Source organism: Dama dama, chromosome 18, assembly GCF_033118175.1.
Source record: "Dama dama isolate Ldn47 chromosome 18, ASM3311817v1, whole genome shotgun sequence".
Classification (NCBI taxonomy): domain Eukaryota; kingdom Metazoa; phylum Chordata; class Mammalia; order Artiodactyla; family Cervidae; genus Dama; species Dama dama.
The window spans coordinates 106,322,178-106,347,977 of record NC_083698.1 but is presented as its reverse complement, the minus strand read 5'-3'; the positions used below and the strand labels follow the sequence as shown (position 1 = coordinate 106,347,977).

General features: G+C 46.2%; 1 protein-coding gene across 3 annotated transcripts in view; it reads right to left on the bottom strand.

Moving 5' to 3' along the window:
- Positions 1-25,800, bottom strand: part of CUL1 (cullin 1) — an 89,301-nt gene that overhangs the window by 2,447 nt on the left and 61,054 nt on the right. For all 3 annotated transcript variants that reach the window (XM_061165998.1, XM_061165997.1, XM_061165996.1), the window contains exons 6-19: positions 25,632-25,722; positions 24,724-24,887; positions 21,198-21,360; positions 20,186-20,316; positions 11,215-11,322; positions 11,028-11,134; positions 9,754-9,802; positions 9,261-9,392; positions 7,475-7,592; positions 6,073-6,149; positions 5,496-5,627; positions 3,720-3,812; positions 338-385; positions 176-258 (exon numbers count right to left, since the gene is read on the bottom strand). In XM_061165998.1, coding sequence (XP_061021981.1) covers positions 176-258; positions 338-385; positions 3,720-3,812; positions 5,496-5,627; positions 6,073-6,149; positions 7,475-7,592; positions 9,261-9,392; positions 9,754-9,802; positions 11,028-11,134; positions 11,215-11,322; positions 20,186-20,316; positions 21,198-21,360; positions 24,724-24,887; positions 25,632-25,722 — 1,496 coding nt within the window. The remainder of the gene's footprint in view (positions 1-175; positions 259-337; positions 386-3,719; positions 3,813-5,495; positions 5,628-6,072; positions 6,150-7,474; positions 7,593-9,260; positions 9,393-9,753; positions 9,803-11,027; positions 11,135-11,214; positions 11,323-20,185; positions 20,317-21,197; positions 21,361-24,723; positions 24,888-25,631; positions 25,723-25,800) is intronic.

Sequence of the window (25,800 nt, the reverse complement as noted above, 5' to 3'; positions counted from 1 at the left end):
ACCCCGAAAACTGAGTCAACTGGACAAGCACCCGGGATGGCCAGAGGAGGTCAAAGGCCCCTGCAGAGGCCTGAACTGAGCTCACAGCCCCGTGTGCGGGGACACCCGGGTGCGTGCTTGGGGTCAGGGGCTAAGTCTGCGGCCTAGGACCACCTACTTAGCAGATTTTCCTTACTTTTTATAACCAAGATATAATTTTATTAAGGTATCTGGCTTCAATTCCACCTCATCAACATTTGCATTTTCGTCTTCCAAGACCTGTAAGAAAACAACTGTTAGAACATCATCTCAGGAAACGGCTTTCTTCCAGCTTAACATACGAAGGACACGGACGTACCAGTAACTTGGACTTCAGTAAAATCTGAAGGACTTGTGCCAGAATGTCCTGCATTAAAGAGAAAAAGAGGAGATGCATTTTTTTTCTTTGTAGTAAGAACCACAGCCAATCCCACAGAATCCAATTTTGGGGAAAAATTAGTGACCTAAGTAGAATATGTCCAGAGGAAAAAGAGGGCAGTGCCCCTTGGCGGCTCCCCAAACCTACTCTGAAAAGTGCCCACAACCCCGTTCTGCTCTTGATCACCCAGGATCCAAACTGACAGCTCTACTAACAAAGACTAGAATGCATGTAAGACCGACTTCTTGGACTACCTCTTCTTAGGGCGTCCTGGACCCTGAGCACTGAAAAGAATGGGCAGAAGCTTCACCGGCCTGGATGCGCCTTCTGTTCACGAACACGACAGGGGTGGCGCCGAGACCCTGCTGCTGACTCAGCTTTGGTGAACCTACGCCCCCGGGCAGCCTCTGCGTGCAGACAGCGGGCGGCCCGTCCTGTCTCAGATCTCCTTTAGCGCCTTGGCTTCGGGAACCCACGCAGTGGGACAGCCGCCAGGACACTCATGCGCCCCCCTGCCCTTAGGGGAAGGCCACCCTGGCCCAGGCGAGCTGGAGAGGCCTCTGGTGTGCTGACCGGCCCACAGCCTGGAGCCGGATGAGGACGTGGCCACGCCGGGGGCACAGCTGCAGAGGCTGTCTTCATAAGCCAGAGAGACTGAGCAGCCAACAGTCCTCGTGGAGGAGAGGGAAGTGGGGAGCAGTGGCCCCCCACCCTGGGGGGAGTCAGTGCCCCAAGAACAGCTGGCTGAGGCTGGCGTGGAGGCTGAACAGAGCAGCGAGGGGCCACTCAGCTCTGAAAAGGGGGTTCCCCAGAGCAGAGCCCTCCCCGCAGTCTGGGGGCAACCTGAGCCTCCACTGTAACTTTAGTCTCCTCCTTCTGGTGAAGAATGAGGAAGGAAAAAAAGAGACTCTTACGTTCACAGAAGCAAATTCTTGTGTTATTAGAACCTGAAAATGTATTCTGGGCTAACTTGAAGCATGACGCAAAAATAAATAACTTTCCTAATTCACGTTCCATGAGGCCAATATTACCCTAACACGGAAACCAGACAAAGCTATCACAGGAAAATGGCAGACCAAGTTCCCTATGAATAAAGATGCAAAAATCTTCGAGAAAATTCCAGCAAACCAAATCCAGCAGCATATAAACAGTATTATATACCATGACCAAGTGGTATTTATCCCAAGAATGCAAGGGTGGTTCAACATTTAAAAAACCAATCAACATAACACATGTTAATAGACAAAAGCACACAGTCATTGCAACAGAGGAGCAAGAGTGTTTAAACAAAGCCCACACTCTTTCATGATGAAAACACTAAAACACAAAACGCTGCGGAAATAGAAGGGAACGTCTTCAGTCTAGTAAACAGCATCTAAGAAGAACTCACAGTGACACACTCAAGCTTTCCCTCAAGGTCAGGAACGCCCGTTCCCACCACTTCCACTCAGCCCTACAGGAAGTTCTATCCACAGCAATCACGCAACACAAATAAAGACACCCAAGGAGACAAAGTAAGTACCAAAACTGTTTGTAGATGACATGACTGCATATTTTAAAAGTCCTAAAGAATCCACATAAAGAGTACCAGAATAAATGCATTCAGCAAGACTGCAGGACACAAGATCCAACAGGTGACTGTTCGTCTCTACACCAGCAATGAATTTACAATTTCGTTAACAACAGCATCAAACTTAATAAAATACATAGAGGAGTAAATTACCCAAAGCATCAAACTTAATACTTAGGAGTAAATTTAACCAAATAAGTGTAAAAAGGCTTGCATAATGAAAACTATGAAACACAGGTAAAAGAAATTACAGACAATCTGAATAAACGGAAAGACATCCATGTTCACAGAGTAGAAGACTTGATATTGTCAGGATGGCAATTCTCCCAAAGCAACCTACAGATTTAATGCAATCCCCATCACAATTCCAACTGCCTATTTTGCAGAAACAGACAAGCTAATTCTGAAATTTATATGGAAGTACGAGGGACCCAGAACAGCTAACGCAAGCTTGATAAAAAACAAAGTTTGACGTCTCAATTCCAAAACTTACTACAAAAAGACAATGTGGTACTGGCATAAGAAAAGACATTTAGATCAGTGGGAAAGAATTGAGGATCTAGAAATACATCTAGAACCAACTGATTTTTGACAAGGTTGCCAGTGCCAACCAATAGGGGAAAAACATGTATAAAAATATCCAATCACTATGAGGTATACCTGAAACAAATGTATTAATTTATACTTCAATAAAAAGTCAACTTTTTTTGACTTTTTATTTGACAGGGGAAGAACCATCTTTGACCTTGGATTAGGCAATGATTCCTTAGACATTGACACCAAAAGCATAAGCAACAGAAGAAAAATAACGTGGGCTTCATCAAAATCAAAACCATGTGCATGATAAAGAAAATGAAAACCCACAGAATAGAGGGAATATCTGTAAATCATTTATCTGAAAAGCGTCTACTACACAGAATATATGAAGAATTCTTACAACTCAACAAAATGACAAATAACCCAATTAAAAGTGGGCATAAACATCATTGGGGACATGAAGTTAACCACAACGAGGCACCACTTCATATCCACCAAACGGATGCGTACCCTGCTGGCAAGGATGCAGAGAAAGGGGAACTCTCTCTCTGCTGCTGAGAACACCAGCTGCGGAAGCCACTGTGGGACAGGCTGGCAGTGCCTCCAAAAGAGCAACCTAAGTTACCACGGCCGTAACTCCGCAGCTAGGTTTATACCCAGGAGGACTGAAAGTACGTCCACCCAAAGACCTACACACGTGTTCAAAGTAGTGTTACTCATAGTAACCAAAAAGTGGGAGCCACCCAAATGTCCATCAACTGATAAATGGATAGACACGATGTGGTCCATCCATATACTGGAATATAGTTTTTCCATCACAAAAAGAGGACGAAGGTAGAGAGTGGCTATTGCTGATAGGTACTGGTTTCGTTTTACGGTGATGGAAACGTTTTGGACTTGGATGATGGTGGTGGTTGTACAACCCCGTGAAAAACCACTGCGCAGTATAAAATGGTGAATTCTGTGTTATGTGAAATGTAACTCAATAGCAGGAAGGATAACATTTGGTGAAAACTGAAGTTTAGTAAGGGACAGCTTAGCTGGAAAGAGGGCTGAGAACAAGCTAAACGAACGGGAGAACAGCGTGCCATGTGGATGTGTGTGTGGCGGGTGGGACATGTTACACTGATTAACACGTCAAGTGTTGAGCCCCGGAAGAAGAGCATCTTCAGGGTCATGGAGCCGCCCCTCCCCAGGACGCAGAAGCTGGAATACCATTTTGATCTGGGTGCTGTCCGTCAGCTGCTGCACGGCATAGGCGTCCTCCGTGTTGTACTGGAGCAGGATGGCCATCTGGAATGTGGATGCCTTCAGGGCCCCATGCGAAGGAGAGAGAGCAAAGAGTTAAATGCTGGGCAACTCCCGCAAGAACTTACTTAAGAAACCAGTGCTCTGAATAGACGCAAAAAGCAAAGCCGATCCATTAAGCGGGAATACCACACGTCTCACAATTCCACCACGATCCGCTTCTTCCTGAAAGACGCTGCTCCCCACCTTTACAGACACTTGAGGATTCTGCACTTTCTTCCACATGTTTTGTCTATGTAAATACAGCTGACCCTTGAATGATGCAAACTGAATACTTAAGATGGGTATCTTTTTATGTAAATAATCTCAATAAAGTTTACATAATGTCTACTGATCAAAGGGGGGGGGGCGCCTGAAATTTTAGGTAATGAAGTCTGAACTCAGAGATTCTTCTATGTATACTTGGGAATAAAGAAAACAATTTCAATTGCATAGGGGACCCTTGACATGGGTTTGAACTGTGTGGGTCCATTTATTTGTGGATTTCTGGCCCCGCCAACAGTAAATAGGACAGTGCTACAGAGCTGCGGTTTGTTGAATCTGAAGGTGTACGGGAACCGCTGGATGCGAGGTGCTGACTCTTAAGTTTTGTGCAGATTTTCAACTGCCCAGGGGTCGGTGCCCCAAACTCCCACTCTGCTCAAGGGCTGCTGCTGCTGCTGCTACGTAGCCTTAGTCATTTCCGACTCTGTACAGAAATCCACATTCAAGCTGATAAAGACCTCTGGACCTGGTGTAACGGAGTATCAGACACTTCAGTTTATCAGAGTAGAATTACTGAAAGTTTAATGAGCGGGCTGAGTCTGCAAAATGCAGTCAGAAGTTTCTTAACACTTATAGATTTATAATTGCTTCTATAAGCTTATAAGCACACGAGTGAACCCTCTTCAAGACGGAATCTTTAAGGGGCAAGATCTTAACTGAAACTTGGGCTCTTATCAGCCAGGAGCCAGAGGTCCCTTTCGTCAGGCTGACGCTTGGCTTCTCAGCAATAAAACGGAAGCCAAGTGACAGTGGTCATCATGTGGTGCTCAGCACCGCAGTGAGTGCTGAGGTTGCCGTTAATATGAAACTGCCCCGTCAAAGGAAAAGAGCTATCATCATAATTAAATAAATAAAACTCCAGCTTCTAAAGCTACTATCTGAACACTCAGTGTGTGTCAAGCAGAAAGTGTGTCAATGACACTCTGCGACCCCATGGACTGCAGCCCACCAGGCTCCTCTGTCCATGGGATTTCCCAGGCAAGAACGGGAAGCCTGGAGTGGGTTGCCATCTCCTCCTCCAACCTATCTTCCTGACTCAGGTACTGAACCCGCATCTCTTACACTGGCAGGCAGATTCTTTACTGCTGAGCCACCAGGGAAGCCCTCAAACACGTATTAAAATACCTTTAATTTCATTTAGTCTTCACACCGCACACAAAGTCCAAGCATTAACACCCTCTCCCCGACTCTTGTGGAGGAGAAAAGTGAGGTTCAGCATTATTGAGTAACTTCTCTCTTAGCCACAAAGAACTCACCTCCCCGACTCATAAAATCCAAGTTGTTTAACCTCAGTAGTATTTTGCAAAGGCTTAACTCTAGATTCTGTTGCATGTTATTGATGGATTTCTATAATTCATCTTTATCTTCATTTTGTATTTAAAAAAAAAAAACAACCTCTGAAATAAAAAGTGATCTTACCTGCAAAGTGTATCTGTTTTTGAAGCAGTTTGTTACTAATTCTCCTTTTGACAGTTGATATAACCACGTCAATTTTCTGCCACTGTGACGGCTGGCGTAAAAGGCTGTGAATCGCTGGTAACTCCGTTCCAGCTGCGTACAAAGTGGGGAGAGCACTCGTCAAACACGTACCTCAGCGCCTCCTACGGTCAGCATCTCTAAACACAGACACTGGCCTGAGTTTACAGGACAAAATGCTGACATAAAAGTGAAATACAAATATCGAGTGTTTATTATCTTGCAGAAGTCCATTAATTTACACACGTTTGAAAGTATTGAAAAAACAAGTCTCTAGTTCAGGACAAGTAGGGACCACCACGACGTTCATCACAGAACTACAAGGCCCTCTTTCCGAGAGTAACCATCGCTGCTGAGTGGGGCCGGGGGTGCCACCTCCTCACCCCACCCCGGCCAGTGCTCACGGCTGCCTGGGCACGGCTCGGCTAGCAGGAAGGCCTTCTGCAGGCACGACGGCACGAAGGTGCCCCTTCTCACCCCTGCCCAACACCAAGGGAACAGAAAAGGAACCCATCCTTACCTCTGATGGCAAGGCAAACGTACAAGACTGCTGAAAGGGCCATGATCCGGAACTCAGTACTTGAATACTGAAATCCACTGAGGGAGGGGGAAAATTCAGGAATACATTAGCCTTATAAACTGGAAAATGCCAACAGAGCAGGTAAACTTGAATTGCTTTTTATTAAAAGAAAAACACACTAAATGAAAATCCTGCTTTAATATAAAACTAAGGATGAAACACATTAAATTTCAACTAAACTTAGTAAAGGGTAAGAGTTAGTTGCTCAGTCGTGTCTGACTGTGCAGCCCCAGGGACTGTAGCCCGTCAGGCTCCTCTGTCCATGAGATTCTCCAGGCAAGAACACTGGAGTTGCTGCCATTCCCTCCTCCAGGGGGTTTTCCCAGCCCAGGGACCTCCTGCGTTGCAGGCGGATTCTTTACTTTCTGAGCCACCTGGGAAGTAAAGGGAGAAAGAGCCACAAATTCTCTCCCTGCAAAGAGAGAGACTTTCATTCCTCATCTAGCTCAGAATTATAACATGGTGAGCCTGTTTGGCTTCATCTGCTCTGGTTTTCTGCCACCAATAACCTCAGTCCACTCAGGGCACACCTGAGCTCCTCAGGCTGGATGGCCTGAGAGCCCCAAACTCAAGACAACGAGAAGCCCGAGTCGGCCGACTTCACTGCGCCTCGTGTGGCGCTGCTGACTCCGTATGCAGCACGAAGAGGGCGTGCATCTAACACACAATCCATAAGCTAGACCATCGCGTCACCACCGCAGACGGCCGACAGCAAGTCTGCTGGCACCACGGTCCAGTTCTACAATGGAATGCTGCTTTTGATCTGGGCAAAGCACAGCCTCATTTTTCATTTAAAAACAGAGAATCACCATGGATGATGTCAGCGAAACCTGCCACCCCCTGCTGCAGTCAGACCCTGAAGGAGCCCAGCGGGCCTCTGTGTGTCCAGATGCCAGCCTGTCCTGACCCCCAACGGCAGGCAGGAGCCAGGCTGCACTGGTCATCTGTACAGCCAAGGCAGTTTCTTATAATGGGAGAAACTGCTAGAATGGAATCAAACTAAGGTGAAAAAAACGTTAACTTAAACTTAAGTGGTGCCCCGAGCTGGCGACCGGCCAGGGTGAGGCGGCCACGCCAGCCGTGGACGGGTCAGGGCTCAGAGCCTGAACACAAGACCCCTGCCGGCTCAGCCCCTCGGGGAACGCCAACCCCCTTCCCCAGCGGTCACCTCCTGTCATCACACAGGAGGCAGGAGGCGGGCGGTGTGTGGGGGGAGGACTTCCTGTGTGCCTGGCCCTGAATTTCTGATAAAGCTGCCGTCTCTCGCATTTGCTACGAAGAGCGCCACCTCCTCCCAGAGCCCTGCCAGGTCAAGGAAGCTCGGGAACCCGGGGATACTCACAGTCCAGCGGCTCGGAGTTCGTCAGGTGCTTTTTGAACTGCTCGTTCAAATCTTTGCTTACACCAATGTCTTGAAACATCCGCTGAAGTTTAGAGGTATACTCAAAACCACAAGCTTGCTGAAATGAACCCAGACAACTGCCTTATTAACTTCTCCAGAGACCGAGATGTATATAGGGGAGTCTGATGGGGAGCAGACACATGGCAGACGCTGAAGGGCAGTACTAAAGCTGCAACAGGATCCCACGGTATAAATATGCACTGATAAAAATCCATACACTATCAAAACCTACACAGCTGTAAACAGCACCGTCAGCAACTGTCACAGAACACAGTGACTACAACTCGGGCAGGAGGAGCAAAGATTTCTGACGTTGCAGGAGAACGCCAAGACACGGCTTGTCTGCGCTCTCGCGCGCTGCTGCGGACTGACCTGCCCACCCCTCCACCCCCATCCTGTGCTGAAGTCCTAGGCTGACGGTACTCAGAGGCGGGGCCACGGGGAGAGAAGGAAGTTTAGGAACAGTCCTGAGGGTGGACCTCTATGCGGGAATTAGTGTGGCCTGGTCCTGAGAAGAGACCGAAGAGCTGGCTGGGTGCGGACGCGGCTGGGTGTCCTCAGGGAAGGTGCAGGGAGAGCCCGCACTGGACCCTGAGCTGCCTGGACCTCGACCTGGGCTTCTCAGCAGCCTCCAGAGCTCTGAGAACACTTCTCTCCTGTTTGAGCCACTCAGTCACGGCATTCTGCCACAGCAGCCCGCACCGAGGAACACTCACGTTAACTCATTTCCGGTCACAGTGAAATATGCCGTAAAACATGGACTAGCACCTGAGAGGCCAGGAGCAGCGGGAGCTGAATTAAGAAATAAATGCTCAATAGCCAGCTAACACTGACGCTTCCTGTCCTCCTGCAGACGTGGGGTTACTAACGGTCGACCAAGACCAGAGAAATACAAAATGCCCCACTTGCTCAAGACTAACGAAACATACGAATGGAGGCCACGCCACGTGGAGTGATTCCTGGTGGTGGGGGGGGAGTGGGCGGGTCAGGGTTGGGGGCGCACAGAGCGGCCTGTGTGTGTGTGTGCGTGTCTGTGTCTGGGAAGCTGTGTGTGTGTGCACGTGGGCGCACGTATGAGTGTCGGGACAGCACAGGCAGTCCTACAACGGGGGCCTGGACGCGTCTCGACAACTGTTACGGGGGCCTGGACGTGTCTCGACAGCTGTGGTGGGGGGCCTGGACGCGTCTCGACAACTGCTGGGGGGGTCTGGACGCGTCTCAACAACTGCTGGGGGGGCCTGGACGCGTCTCGACAACTGTGGTGGGGGCCTGGATGTGTCTTGACAACTGCTGGGCGGGGGAGGGCCTGGACGCGTCTCGACAACTGTGGTGGGGGGCCTGGACGCGTCTCGACAACTGTGGTGGGGGGCCTGGACGTATCTTGACAACTGCTGGGCAGGGGAGGGCCTGGATGCATCTCGACAACTGTGGTGGGGGGCCTGGACGCGTCTTGACAACTGTGGTGGGGGGCCTGGACGCGTCTCGACAACTGTGGTGGGGGGCTTGGATGTATCTTGACAACTGCTGGGCGGGGGAGGGCCTGGACGCGTCTCGACAACCGTTGGGGGGGCCTGGATGTGTCTCGACAGCTGTGGGGGGTTCTCAGCGTGCAGGGCAGAGCTCACACCTAGCCATCACAGCTGAAAGCTCAGCCTGGCCGACAGCCTGGAGGGCCCAGGAGGCTCGGTGCCCGAGGCCACGCTGTCTGGGAGAAGCCGGCCTTTACCTTCAGCTTGGAGATCATGCTCGCCTCGGCGTCGTCGCTCGCACTGTTCTGGTGCACGAGCCTCTTGGCCAGCATCTTTGCGTAGAACTTCTGAAACACGTCCTTGTCCTCAATGTATTTGAAGACCACCATCTGGAAAGCCGCCAGAGGGCACACACACGCCTTACGACCAGAACCAGCCACAGGCCGAGAAGCAACACGTGGGTCTTGTTCTGTCCCACCCCGTATGCTGACATTTAAAATGACAGAAAATACTGCCCCCATAATCTTTAATATTGTCATCAACTCCTTAAATCACATTAAGTTGGTCTAGACTTAGTACTAATGAGAAAGGTACAAATGCTACAACCACTGACTCAGTATAGGAAGTAAAATCAGATTTAGAAAAAAACGAGTGATTCTACTACTTTCCAGACGCCACATAAACATAACCTTAAAGCCACCTGTCAGAGAAAGAGTTCCTGAAAACCAACGTAACTAGCCAGCACCTTACCACTTGGTTGAGCGTGTCTTCGAGTTCTGCTTCCTCTGGGTTCTTGGAACTGAAAATTTTTAAAAGGCACGGTGTTTTATTAATAAAACAAACCAGCAAATGTTTACTAAACAAGCACCTCTTTGCCAAACTACCATATCAGATGAGGTTCAAACAGTGAGTTCTTTTTCAGATCAGCATGTGGATGAAGGAAGGTTAGCTTTTCTAACCTGTGGCAATTTGGCAATCTTATATTCTATTTCATAAACTATTCTTCCAAATAATCATTTAGAATATCCACAATAAAAATTAAAAGTTTCCCAAAACGTTCTGAATCAAGTTTTCCTTTAAGATAACCCATTTAAATGTAAGTAAATTAGCTTCACTTTTCTAATTGCTTTCCTCAATATGCTTTAACTCAACTTTGAAAAAATAAAAGGCTGTCCAATGGCCTAATAGTTAAAGGTAGTGAGAGGGTTTTTTAAACTGCCTCCCCAGTGCTCCGTCCACTTGTCATTATGTCTACAAAACAGATGGCTGTCCTTTAACAACTGATTTGTTCACGCTGGTCTATGAGCAAATATTAAATTGAAAAGTGATTTCAGGACAAAAATTTAAAGGTTTTACTCCAAGAGTCCTCGATAAACAAGATCCCTATAAATTCATCTGAAATGACCCAACCAGCAAACACACTCTGAAGAGGTACTCCTGCTTCGAAGCGGTTGGCTCAGAAGCGCCTGCTGCTCCCGGAGAGGCGGGGGCCGTGTCCCTCTCCTCAAAGGTTCCCTTGGTGCCCGCTGGCGTTTAGTCACTAACGCACGCTCATTAGAGCGGCACTTCGGAGCTCTCGGCCGCTCTGTCTGCATCAGCGGCCTTAACGAAAGAACAGTCTATCAACAGACTCGATGAGACCGTTTCTGAAAAGACAATGGCTAAAAAAGCAGCTGTTTGTTCTGCCAAACAAACTCAAGCCCTGCCAGAGTGCCTGCGTATTTAAAATACGCAAGTTTTTCATTTGACAGAGCCCCAAATTTTAGCCTTTTAGCTAGGAGGGTCACGCTCACACCGTCTACAATCACAGACATTAGAAATATAAGAAAAAATGTGAACTGGGCACGTAACACGTAACATGAAGTGACTTTCAGGAAGACAAAGAAGGTACTTGGTTTACAGTACTTCTCTCAAAAGGTACAAAAAAATTACAATGTAACACACGTAATAGAAATTTTAACTCCTCATCTAGAGGCTGAGATTTTAAGCAGGGTTACTAAGAGAACGCACAAAGGCACTAGTACCTCTTCTTCAACAGGGAGTCACAGTATCGAGCCAGCAACTCGGGGGATTTACTAGACGACTGAGCCATTTTGGTAACTGCGTTGTTGTTTATGAAGCGACCGCAAGCCTGCAGATCACAGAAACACAGTCAGAGACCAGTGTGCCATCCGCTCAGTCCCGATCGGAGCCACAGGTCAGCACACCTACCTTGTCCAGAGCGGCCACGAAGCCAGCATCATTGTTGAATGCCGACATCACCAGAGCGTTATATTTTTTATGAACATCCAACACTGTCTGTACATACATTTTGGGGTCCTTGGGTAAAGGGAAAAACAGACACGAGTTAGTTCCTGGGGACTAGACTGTATACTCACATGCTACTGGAAAATATTCCAAAAGATCTGCATCCTTCTTCAAAGATGCTAACAAATAAGATCAAGAAATAGTTCACATCCCATCATCAAAACACATAGGACATTCTGCTTATTATAGATATAAGAAACGAAAATATATTCTCTGCACTCGAAATGAAATACTAATTCCGAGCTACACGAAAAAGTGATTTTTCAAATTATATGAAAATTCAAAGGAACCACACAAAACAAACTTTCAAAGCGACAGCTTTGTTTTGTCTACTTTTGCTGTTGAAAATTTCATATTCTCGACTTTGTCTTGGCGGGGAAACCCGTCAATAAGTTACTTAGAGGTAGCTGAGCAGGCAATGCAAGAGGTCTCAGGACACATGGGCAAGGACAGGGGCGGGTCGCATGTGGCAGTGAGGGTCTGACTAGTACACCCGTGAAATCTGAAGACGGATGAGGACAAGCAAAGAGAACTAGGGTGGAAAAGGCCAGGCCTGGAGACCGTCAGTGCACCGGGCGATCGGCAGGGTGGCCACCGGTAGTCTTTGGACAGAACAGAAAGATGTGAGAACCAGACTCAGGGGAGGCTTTGGGAGCGCTGCCGAAGGCAGGCAGAAGGACGGGCCGGAGGAGAGAGTCCAGGGTCATACGAAGACCAGAGCGGCCGACCCCGAGGGCTGGCCACGTGTCAGAGGGCGGACTGAACTCGCAGGCCTGACCCGTCACTCTGCGGGGTTGGGGCTGTCGGCCTCCCCTCTTAGAGGCTAGGAAACAAAGTCACGGGCAGGCACCCGGCCAGCCTGATGCGGGCAGCCTGCTCCTGAGAGTCTCAGAGATGAAAGAGCCCAGGGAGAGGCTGGGCAGGCGGCGCTGCTGGACACGGGCTCCGCACGAGCGGGGGCTCCGCGGCCAGCACGTCACCAACGGGAGGCGTCAGTGGTTTGCCAGCGCTCCCCAATTCCTGACGGGCATTCTCCTCCGGTTCAGGAATGAGAAACCAGAACTCCCCCAATTCCAAGTATTCTGCGTTTCTGTGACACCCGACTTGATTTTGGGTCGCCATTAAATCATTCTTCTGTGATAGGGTTACACTGGGAGGTTCAGAGGTTTTCTGTTTTTAAAGATATAATAAACATGCCAGGTCTATTATTATTATGAATAAAAGTACTGTGACAAGATTTTCATTTTGGTGACATGTAAAGTGGCCTCTACCGGGCAGATATTTGATAAAATGTTAAAAGGGAACCTAACACAAAAAACTGCCAAATAAAAATCACTTAAAATATTGAAAGCAGATGTCACATATATTTAATGTCTAAAAATTTTTCTATCTTAAAACTCAGAACACACACACACAGCATTAACTGTCTCATTGTACAATCCTGCTCTTAGTTTCAGAAGAATGATTCCAGGTGTAGAAGTTTCTTGCATTCTGTATTAATGGTCTGATTCACAAGACTGTACCTGTCAGTCGGCACATGTCTTACTTCAGATAAACTCATTTCTTTTAAAAATGAAAATACTGTCCGCTTGACTTAATTTTGGTTTTGCCATTGAAATTGATACTGCTTTTGCCAGTTCAGATTTTAGATTGTTTTCTGACTTCATGTCAAATTATTTCTCATCATTTATACTGTTTTTCTCTTGGCATTGGTTCTTTTAAAGTATTTACAAAGATCTTTAACCTCCAACGAGTACCCAAACACTGGAAAATGCCAGCAAACACTATCACACAGTAAAGTTAGCAGCATTACAAAGAATCACATGTCAAAACTGCCAATTTAAGGACTTAATATGCTTCCAAACCTTGCTGTTTTCTGGAACGTCACTTACAGGATTGATATAAAGTGTATTATGAATAGACACAGATTAATATTTACTTTGTTTGCAAGAATGATTGCTTTTTAGGAGCAGAGGAGGACACACAGACATTTATAACTGGGCACTGTCCAGGAGGAAGGCTGACCCACTGGACCGCCCCTCTGCCTCAGCCTGGTTCCCAGAGATGGCCTGAAGCTCGGAGTTCCCACCTCAGCACCCCTACCCTTGCTCTGCACCCTCATCGATGGAGTCCTCTGAACACACAGAGCCTCTATGTTTGCGGGAGAACTACATGTCTTCTTCATTTCTTCCGATTTTTCTCAGATCCAGGATTTGGAAAAAATATAAAAGTCCCAAGAAATGCCAGATATGAACTCTCCATGGAAAGACAGATCTCTAAAAGAACAGAAATCTTCAGATTCCAATTACAGATCCTTTCGGCTAACAGGAGAAGACCCAGTTAGGGTCTTCAGGCTGGTGAGGAGCGAGGGTGTGAATGAAGTGAAGTGAAGTTGCTGACTCTTTGCAACCCTGTGGATTGTAGCCTACCAGGCTCCTCCGTCCATGGGATTCTCCAGGCAAGAATACTGGAGTGGGTTGCCACTTCCTTCTCCAGGGGATCTTCCCGACCCAGGGATCGAACCCAGGTCTCCCACACTGGAGGCAGACGCTTTAACCTCTGAGCCACCCGAAGGGAAGACTGTGCTAAGGCACTGAGCCCTGGAGACTTGAATCAGCTTCTGAGATCCAGAGAGAAGCCAGCTCGGAGCCTGCCAAGGGCAGATGGAGACAGGGACACACGGGAGTAGCACAGAGGAGGGAGTTTAAGGAAGGAAGGAGCCATCGGCAGTGTCAGATGGAGGAGAAGATGTTCACAAGCTGAGTGATTTAGCAACCAGGAGGTACATGGTGATGTGCAGGAGCTGTTTCCAAGGGCCCCGGATGGCAGGGTCACAAAAGCAAGAGAGGTGAGGGCAGAGGAAACGCCGGCTGGATGAAATGCATGCTTTTTTAAGAACATAGAGATGCGAATTTTGGATGTTAAAAAAAAAAAAAAAAATGGAGCACTTAGCAATCTGCGTGATTACTCTTACTACGCAAGAGTTCTCTGCATACAAGAAACACGACACCGCTCAGGCTGGTCCCTGGGGGGACCTCATCCAACTCCTACGTGATGGGCATCTTTCTGCCCGTGGCTGGCACATTGCTCTCCAGACCAGATGTCCCCACTCAGCTCACACAACCTGCCGTGGATGCAGGGGGATTCCTGAACTCTGCACATCAGAGCCGGCCTGACCGTCCCCCTGGTCCTGCCGCTCTCTGCATTGCTATTTACATTTCTTTTCTGTCAACGTTTTATTGTAGAAAAGATTCAGATATACTCAAAATCACAAAGAACCGTAAAACCTGCCCCTGTATTCACTGTCCCCCTTCAACCATCGTCCGACACGAACCCTGCCCATCACAGAGTCTAACTGCCTCACTCCTTCTCTGCGTCCCTGTCAGCAGCTGAATCATTTCTACCTGAACCACTCTTGATAAGCCTAACTGGCATGCTAACAGTTCTTCCTTTTAATCCATTTTGCACATGGGAGCAATTTCACTTTAAAAAAAAAGGAGAAAAGAAAGAAAATATTGTCAGTTTCAGGCTTATTGCACCGCTTAACCTGGTTTCCTCTTGTCCTTGGAATTAAGGCGTATCGCTGACCTAGCCTGCGGGGTCTCCCTGGGCTGGCCAGCCCGGGGCACCCTCTCAGGTCACCTGCACCCCACCCCCTCTCTGTCCAGCAGACTCTTGGTCTGTGTAGGTCTGTGTAGCTCTGTGTGGGATCCCGGCTGCCAATCATGGATCCATCTTTTCTCAGGGAACCTCCCTGAGCCCTGGACGGCAGGCCTCCCCCACCACACGATGGTCAGCATCCTGTGGGGTGCGGCGCAGGCCGCCCCCCTTGCCGGGCATGAGCTCAGACACCGAGAGGAGTTCACGGTCTCATCGGCCTGGGCCGGGAACCAGCCGAGGCCACTTCAGGGTGGGCGGACGCACAGCAAGGCTAAGCCAGAATTGAGCTCGGTGTGCGGGATAAAGTCCGATTTGGGTAAGAGGAGGCTCCCTGTGGAAGCAAGGACTGAGGTTTCCCCCTACAGGTGGAGGAGAGAAGGGAGCTTCCTGGTTACGCGAAGGACACAGTGAGTCTCCTCAGAACCTGGTGATCACAGACTAAAAATGGACATTTATTTGTGTATTTTTCTTCCTTCAGAAAAAAAGGTTGTTCTCTTCATCTCATGGCAAGACAGAGTGGGCAAGCTTAACTGCATGGTTTCTGGACCAATCCGCATTGTCACCATGTTGTCAGTTCTCTGTGACTAAAATGGTCAGTTGGATTTACCGTGCAAAACTGCTTCCTTTCATCCTAAAACAGCTCCTTGGGCCCCTCTCTCTTTTCCCACATCAACTGCATCAAAACTAGTACGTGTGTTTTTTCTTTCTGTTTAAGTTTTATGATGGAAAACTTCCAAAATGATAAATAGTAAAATCAGACACCATAATCCATTGGCCAGCGTTCAGCAGTGCTGGTCGAGGACCTCCTCCCACCCGCTCTGTACTCTGAGAAGGCCTGATGAGGCTGAGTGCTCCATCCCCCTGGACTAGACGAAGCCACACCCCGCTCCTGAGCAGGTGTGGCTCTGCATGGATCATTCTCTTCTCTCACCATCCAAAGGAACGTTGAGTCAGGACTAAGTTATTATATTTGGGAATTTTACTCCAGAGAAAGGGAATCTTGGATATGTCACTTAACCTTACATCTGCCAGAAGCACCCAGCACCATGTCACTTTTTATTCTGGGGTAAATTCGTACACAATTCAGCTCTTATAATTACACCTAAGCCAACTTCTCAACCCAAACCACAGAACTTTTTTTTACAAGTCTGATACGGCCTCAGACTCACCCCTTAGTCTTATACTGAAAAACATGCTTGTCAGAGCTCCCTGATTTTATGTCTGTCTTTAAAATTCTCCATTTTAAGTACTCCTCTTACAAGCACTGTCACTCCCGATCCTGGAGCCAGCAGCCCCGGGCCGCTCCTGAAAATGCCTTTCCATCTCAGGAGAACATTTTTTTTCCCCCAAACCTGCAAATAAACATTGACAACTTTGTGCCCCAGTCTAGGTCTGCAGCCCAACCTCCCACTGTTAGACCGACAGCCCCGCTGGACATCAAAGTATCTACAAGCCCACTCTTGCTGGGTTCTATTTCAGGTCCAGTTTTAGAGTGAAGACACTCAGTCAAGATATGGTTTCAAAGAGGACTTTGTGCTTATCTGTTGCCACTTATGCCCTGAAGACAGTACTGAAACATTCTCTATATCTGACTTATGAAACCTTCTTTGTGGAGAACAATAGCACCCAGATTGCTGCAGAATGGAGCGCTAATTAAAAATTCAACATGAAACCAACTGCACCATCAAGTATTCATCAGCAAGGACTTACAAGTCTGCACTGACTCTTTTCCTGAACTTCATTCTGCTATAAAGTTTTGGTGTCAGGGGAAATTACAAAGCCATCCAGTGGCCTGATACAGTTTTATTTTGTATTTACGTTGTATGTGGATGACTTTCCACATAGCTGGTGCTCAGTTTAGATGGGCCATTAGGAAAGGTATTACCAGTTCTGAATGCCGATAAGAGTCATTCCTCAGAGCTGAGGGCTTGTTCCTTATGACAGTACTGCCAACTTCTTTTCCAGAGAGCTTTCTGTACTGATGGAAAACCCTGGAGGCAAACTCGTGACCCACCTCTATCGAGAGACCAGCCTTCACCACCTCACTGCACGCACTCTGAGCACCATTCACTACTCTGCACTCAGCTTCGCCTGTGTTTCCAGCCCTTATTTTGCTGCTGTTTCATTTATCCCACTGCCTTTTACATACTGGGTAAGCCCCCTGAACCCTGCTGGAAACAGAGAGGAGTATCACGAAGGTCCAAGTGTACTGAGACCCGATTCTGTGCGAGGCACGGTGCTGGGCTGAGGGCACGCCGGTGGATAAAGCCACCTCTGCAGGAGACATTTACACAGACATCTAAAATGTAAGGAGTGTGAACGCCATGTAAAGAGTCCAACATGATGCTATTTCCAAGGGGTGGTCGAGAAAGGCTTTGGGGAAGGAACGGCATTTGAGGGTACTGGAAGATGAAGGTGTTTAATACACGGGGCAAAAAAGAAGGCACACATCTAGGCAGAGAGAAGAACCAGGCAGGTCTCAGCGCGGCACGTGTATGGTGGTGTGAAGACCCACGGCTGGTTCAGACTCAGTAGAAAATGACTCCATCTCAGGGGACGAATGCTGCCAGGGGCGGAGCGGGAGGGCAGGGGCCCAGAGCCCACAGCTGCCCCGCTGAGCTAAGGGTGGAGGCGGGCACGGAGTCTGAGAAGACAAGCTGAGACCTGAGGAGAGCACAGAGGACAGGCACCTCGCACGGGGACCCCTGGGCTCAGAGCCAGGCCACAGATCCTTGCGGAATAAACGAAAATCATTTCAATTTTCTTTGCAGCATACCTTGGCCCTTTGAGTTATAGCAACAGCCACCATCATGCAGCTGGCTGCTGCGGTAGATAAAACCAAGAACCCAGCCGACCACACCATGGACTTCTATCTTTGTAAACGAACCTGAAGGTGTGGGCTCTGCTACCAGACTGCTCCCCTCAAGTCTCCTCCTGTATCTGACCATTCTCCTGCAAACCGTCACTACACTGCCAGCAACTGAGCACATGTGTCGGGCCTCGGCCCCTCTACCTAAGCGTAACGTGGAATGTGCTGGAATGTGCTGACTGACCCGGCCGCCCACTCTCTCCTTTCCGTCCAGAGGCCAGACGTGGGGTGACTCGCCTGTGAAACAAACCTGCCTTTTAAAACAATGATCTGATCCGCTGTTCAGCTCTAAAGCAGTTTAAACCCATCCCTGAAGATTCCTTGGTGCACAAGGTTTTGAAGTCCTCCAGGAGCCTCCATGCAGCATGCCGACGGCGCGGGCGGCCTGGCTGGGCACGCCTGCCTTCGGTCACCAGCCTCTGAAGGCCGACAGCTCTCGTCCTCCGCTGGAATCTCCCGTGACCGTGGTGGGCTGGACCACACCGAGCTGCCTCGGCCTGAAGCCCTCATCCCCCGAGAGGAGCCCTGATCCCCAGCCTCATTCTTGAGTGTTCCCCGGCCTGGGGGCGCGGCAGGTACAAGACGCAGCGCGTCTAAAAGCAGCACGTGTGCTCAGGTTCTCAGCCACACTTCACGGGGGGAGGACCGCCATTTCCTCTTTGGGTGAAGTGAGGGGGACCCCATGAGGGGAATTCCCTGGGCATCAGTTACCCAGGAACACATGGGATTCTCAAATCTATTTAACGACGAAAAATATGCCTTCAGAAAATTCTTAAGGACATTCCGATGTTTCTAACACATAAATATTATTTGACTCACATTACAAACTTAAAGCCTGTAAAAATTTCAGCCTACATCAGATTTATTAGCAGTAAAACATGCTTTCCAGCCAAATGGATGGCTACCCTGCCCTTACAGCTAAACCGGGTTTTGAATTAATAACTACGAAAACCTTACATTATTGAAAAGATAACTTCATCAAGGTGGCCCCTTTGGAGTCTCATGTACGTGCGTGCACGTGCATGTGTGTGTACCTGTGTCTGTGTGCCAGGCTCTTCAACAAGAAATATTTAGAGTTTGGACATAAGAAAAATCATTATATAATTTTTACATAATTAAAAACAGTTAAACAGGACTGTGTACCGGGCAAAAACTGCAATCCTCACTGCTAAGCACTGCGGACTTTCATGTAAGAAGCCCTTTATGAGCATTAAATATTCTTTATTCACAAAACCTCTCTCTAGAAGGTGGTCACCATCATTAGTCTTTCTTCCTAACTGCCACGGACAGGACAAGCGAGTGAGCAGTGCGGTGAGCGGTTAGTGAACAGCCAAGCTGGATCTGAGCCCAGACGGACTGTCCCCGGGGTCTGTGTGCAGGGGCCCCACGGCACTGCGAATCTCACTGCTGGGACCTCGCCCTGAAACCTGCAGACCGCTTCCACAGCACTCTCCACCAAGCCTGTCCCCTGCCATGTAAAAGTCTAAGGTGTGTTCACATTCTTCCCTCTGATAATCCACAGATGTGGCAACAAGTGATGCAGTAATAAGCCCCATAATGAAAAGTGGAAAAGGGAGCCCCCAAAGATTAACAGGAAAATAAAGACTCGAAATACTTTACACCAAACACAGTAATATCAGGGACAAAAAGTTTTCTGACTGAGGCAGAAGAACCAACTGTGTTCTTCTGGAATGGAGCTTTTCTTCTCCATTAGCTGTCCCAAACACTACTGAAATTAAAGCTCACAACAGGGACAAACCTGAAGGCAACTTGCCTGTCTCTCAGAAACACGCGATACTTCCTATGTAAAATCAACAACTGAATTATAGAAAACCCAGCAGAAATACTCTGGGACCTCCTGGAGTGGGGGTGGCAGTGGGGATGGAGGTTGTATGAGAAATGCCATACATTTCAGGGCCTTTCCAGGGCAAACAGCCCTGAGGTCTCCAACTGGAGGGCAGCACTCAGACCACAGTTCCCGCACGGGGCAGCCTGTGGCCCTGGAGCAGAGCCGGGCCTCTGGGAGGCTTCAGCCTCTTCTTTCCATGGAATCATCCGCTCTCTTCTAGTGCAACGAATGTTAATTTAGAGAAACAATGAAAGGGAAAAAAAAAAAATCAAGATATAACATCCTTAATGCCTAAGAAGTGCCAGAGGAGAATTAATGGAGATATTTACTAAACAAAGACGCTTGTGAAACTCCTACTTTAAAGAGCCAGTAGATGGTTCTCTATGAGAGTCCACTAAAGTCTTACCCACTAGACCTGTAGGTGGAGGCAGGACGCCTGAGCAGTCCACGCACGGGAATGGTTAGGTCCGACCGGTGTTCGGTTGAACAGTACTTACATTTAATGCAGCTTCTCCACACTTTTCAATTGCTGCAAGACCCTGATTATGAATGTGTGTCTCCAGGAGTTTTTTCAATTCTCCCAGGCCATCTTGGATTCTAGATACAAGATTATACATGCGACCCAAATCTGAAAGAAGAAGGTGCCACATTTACGCATCAAAACAAACTTTGCAAATCCATCCCACTTAATGTGTATTTACAGAGATGAAAGGTACAGTGAAATAAAACCACCATGTTTTTAGACCTAATAATCAATTGCACTTAATTATACTCAAATACTTTATATTTAGCATATGTATATTTAGCCAAAAGTAACAATGAAGTCATGTGATTATGAAAGCATATTTCCCCCTTGCCAGGAGAAACTACTGATATAACAAGAGAAAAAAGATGAACAGGAACTACAGGTGATGATTCAAGATTGAGAAACTGATTACGCCTAAAACATAATCAGTATTTACAAGAATGAATACATTTAAGGAGTATTTATGAATATCCTTCTCAACTATACAAACAATTCAGTCACAAAAGGGCCCCCACATTCATCACTTAATATATGCATGGCACATGGCTGATTTATGAGCACCAAAGAAGAAAAGTCCTGCGTCTGAACACGAATCTTCTACTGAGCTCCTCACACGTCCCAGGAAAACAAGGGAGGGGTGTGGAAAATACTTCTGCAAAACAGCAGCCTTCTCATCTCTAAGAATTTTCAGCATAAAAGTCACATACTCACATGTACAAAACAGTGGCAGCATCACTGAATGCTAAAGTGTATGGAATAAGTCAGATTTCAAATCAAATTGAAAAGATGCTCTTCCTCCAAAGTCACACCCAAAACACACTATAGAAATCTGAGATCAACACACCACAAGGTACACACACACACACAACTTTCTTAAAGAATGGCTGGTGTGGTAACGCTAACTCTTGAGTCTAGACCTTCACACAATTTCGCAATCACAGATCTCAATAAACACCCATGCGCTCCGAATCTCAGCGGCTCACCTTCATTTTTGTCGGCGTCCAGCAGGTTCTGGAACTCCGTGTGGAAGATCTCCAGGTGCTTCTCGATGAGCACCTGCTCACACTTCCTGGCGAGCTCGTCCTGCGTGCTCTCGTGAAGGTACACCTGGACCCTCCGCTGCTCCTCCAGCAGGCGGGCCTCCGCCTGCGGGAGTGAACTCAGGTCAACGGTTTGGACTTGCGTCTTTTTAGAACAAGAATAGTGACAAATTCAACTCACAATCCTGCCCTACCTGATATGAGGAGGAAAACAAGAGAAGGGAAGGGGTCCTTTGATTTGGGGTGGGGTGGGGAGGGAATGCTAACCACAATTTACTGGTCCCTGGTGTGTACCTTCCTCTGTAACCTATATGTTTGTTTCCAAGTCCTCTTCAAATGACTTCAACGAGGTTATCATGATTAACCATCCAAACGTCTTTACATCAATTTTCTTCCCACAGATATGTGCAGCTTCACACTTTTAGGGGGCAATACCCTTATCGATACTCTGCAATTTAAAACTTATGGACTGCTTATTTCTGGAACTTCTCGTTCAATATTGTCAGAGAGAGGCTGATTGTGGGTGACTGAAACTGTGAACAAGCAGGGACTACTGTCCCCAGGCCGACCTCCTTCTTTTGCTTTGGTGCTGGTTTTGTTTTTTTACACAACAACTGGAGGTCTGTGGTAACTCTGAGCTGTGCAAGGCTGTCAGCACCATTTTCCCAAGAGCATCTGCTCACTCTGTGTATCTGGGCCACATTTTAGTTATTCTCAAAATATTTAAACTTTTTTCATTATTATTATTTGTTAAGCTGTCCTTTGGTCAGTGATCTTTGATGTTGCTATTATAATTGTTTTGGCATCATTTAGCAATATAGTATTTTCAAATTAAGGTATGTACATTGGTTTTGTTCAGACATAATGCTATTCTCCACATTCACAGACTACAGTAAAGTGTCATGACTGGGGAAACCAAAAAGCCCAAAATTCTGGATATGAAGTCATTAGGTTTTAGGAGGGACAGTGATTTACATTCTTTGTTGATTTGACAGTAAATAAGTTCATGATCACCATTGTACTTGGCAGATAATCACATCAGAGTACAAATTCAAAAGGACTAAATAAAATTAAGCAAACAAAGACTGTCTCTATTAATTCTATTAGGATCAATATACAGGAAAAACAAAATGAAAAAATGGATCAAAAAGCAGTAAGCAAATTCATAACATATATTTTGTTTTTAAATCTTAAAAAAAAAATGACATTAGAAACCGAGAAAGGTCAAATATTCTCTCTGTGACTCCATCACATGAGACAGTAAGATACACTGAAACTCATGCGGCTGAGGCTTGTTCCCTGGTCGACGCCATCAGGAGAAGGGAAGTCAGAGATTCTCAACTGTTTCCTCTCAAGGACAACTCAAGAAAAAGGAACACAGACCCCAGAGAATCTGTACATCTAGCCCAAACTGGCTGCTAAAAGGAGAGTAGTTCTTGAAAGTTGATGTTTTATCTCAATGCTATTCATGAGTTTTGTATTTTACTTCCTAATAAGTGTTTGAATATAAACATAATTTCTCAAATTGTTGAATAAAATGTTCCATATTTTATCCTGTATATTATCAGTGCATACTCATGGCCAAACATCAAAAATACATAATGATGATGATGATAAAGTACCACCGTTTTCCAAATGAGGAGGAAACTGAGGAACAGCCTTCAACATGATTTTAACCCCCTAGTAAATGGTGGTTAAAGTCACCCCTGGTAAATGGTGGAGTGGGGATTTTCGATTAGACATATATCCCAGTTTGAGATGCAAGTCTACATCTAGTGGTAATAGCAGCACTGTTCAGATGGTTAAATTCCAATTTTAAGCCCAGAGAATCTCTACATGACAGATTTTTCAAATGGAATGGCTGTCATGTTTGCTAAGACCCAACCAGATTTGGGCCAAACCTTTAACCCAAGAAAGCCCATCTAAGATAGCCAGGATGCAGGTAGCACTCTCCCTTGAAGGCAGGGCTCAGACTGGGTTGAAACCGTAGGTCTACAGAGCAGATTTCCACGCACCAAAGCACTACCACCTTCCTCGGTGTGGCCAGCAGGTAACTGCAACTCACTAAGAAGTCCATGACATGAAAAGGCCTGAACCACACTTGTGGATCTGTACCCTGAGAAAAGGCCACACTTTTAAAAAACATATACGGTTTTAAAAGACTCACCATACATAGTACAGTTCAATAAAAGATGTGTTTATGAAAACTACACTGTAAAAATCAGTGCTTAGATTTAAAACTAACTGCTCAGGCAGCTGTCCCAACTCTCAATAAGCTGGTTGGCTTCCAGACCGGCACACGAAAGCTAATTTAACTTATAAATACACAAAGAACTATCACTTTCCCAAGTATAATAGTTCTGCAGGGTTCCACTTCTGTTAGGTTTTGAAGGATCAGATATTTGTCTGTCAAGGACTTTCAACTTCAGACTTGTAAGGCCCACTTATAATTACTATCTCTTGTGGGAAAATGTACTAGGAATGTCATGGACAAATTGAGGAGGACTTTCTCTATGTGGTTAGACAGGGGAGCTGTGGCTCTCCTTGACTTTTGGTGTCAGCACATGGAGAAAGTGACTCTGCTCTCCAAGTGAACAGAGAATAAAGGGAAAAGTGGGTGTCAGACACACAGCCCCAGACCCCCGGAAGTCTCCTTGCCTGTCTAGGTCAGGGGTTGGCAAACTACTGCCTGGGGGCAAAATTCTGCTGGAAGGAAACTTGTATTGGAGCGAGGTTTAGATGTCGCTGCGGCTGCTTTTGCGCCACAATGCAGAGCTGAACAGTTGCAAATGAGAACACATGCGCACAAAGTCTAAAGTATTTAGCATCTGGCCCTTCACAGAGAGTCTGCTGACCCGACTGAGGTCACTCCTCTTAGCTTAAGTCTGGGACACCGCCATTTCCGAGAAGGGAAGTTAGAATAATTCTCGTAGAACCGCACTGTGACATCACTTAATGTAGAAGATTTATGATGCAGAGACCAATCCCCAATCTTCTCATCTAAGATTTCGATCCTGTTCTTTCGGAAGGACTTCTCTAATACACACTGGAAGGTTGTGTTAAATAGATTTTTAGGAGATATCCCAGAAGCAAAAAAGTAGAAAGCTTAAAGTTTGCAGATAAAAATTTGTTCCTTAAATACTATTTTTTCATTGATATAAGACCATGGCTGCCATTCTAGGAGCATATACATTCTAGGAGAGAGTGTTTAAGACACGTATGTCATTCAAACTTTAACAGTTACATCCTCCACACAGTAAGGAGAACATGAGCCACGATTATTAAATTAATTTATACAAGCTCCTTAGTGAACTTGGAGAAACCATCTGCACCTGCTACAAACACTACTGGCTAACAGTGCCCAAGAAATGATTTTGAAGGAAGCTGCACGTAAAAGAATAAAAAGAGTAATTTATTTGAGCAGCGGTAACTTTTAACTTAAGCCTAGTTTAAGTATGTTTAAGCTTACCTTTTTCATATATTCAGTAACCGGGTTCTGTTGCAAGAATTCGGTACTCTCTCTGGTATAAAATCTTTCTGTGTCAGCCAGAAACTGAGATTCAAAGGATTCTTTGTACACTGTTAGCGTAGGGCCCTTTGCAAAGGCGTCATCTTCATTCAGTCCCAGCTCCACTGGAAATAAATACGAACTATGTTTCAACTGCCTCATTTTGGTTATATTTTAAGGAATATATATTTTACTTGAGGTGTAGCTTTCAGTTTAAGTTATGTTGAAAAGGTAAGAATAAAATAGCAGGGCAAAAGGCAAACTTATTTTCTGGTAGTTAAGTACATTTTGCATAAAAGAAAAAAAAACTAAGACACACAAAGGCAAATGATTCTGACCGACAGCCAGGCATGCTTCAAAGTTCTCAGGAAGTTCATTAAGAGAACATCTTAATATTTCTAAAGCTTAAAAATAATAAGAATGATTAATTGTAAACTTTCAAAGAAATATACTATTACTTAAGTTTTAAAACACTTATTACTTTATTGGCTTCTCAATGGCAGTTGTTCAAGATGATACAGATTTCTGGTTATCATTCAGCTCCATTAATGACACTCTAAGCATATATAAGTGCTTAGTCATCAGTCTATACAGGTATATAGATCCAGTAATTCAGTGTGAAACCAGAAAAGAAAATAATTCAAATGTCAAATGTCTAGTCCGTCAAAATTTCCTTAAGGCATGAAGATAAACAATCTTTGTAATGGGTAAAATCAAACATAATCACACTGACATAAAGAGAATTATGAGACGTTGATAAATGCTAACAACATTCTTGATAATACTATTTGAAAGCAAATCTGTTGCATCACTGTTATCACTGCCACTGATACCAAAACTTTCACTAAATTAAAGGGAAAACTGCTTACCATAAGACTGTACAACTCCACTTATCAGTCTTGTATTGATGGTTTCACCATTTCTTTCTTTTTCAATAAGTTTTAAAACAGCATTTGTTACCTTCAGAACAGATGTAGGAAAGAGACATGTAGATTACAGACTATGGTATGCATCAGTATTATTTTACTACATAGCTCT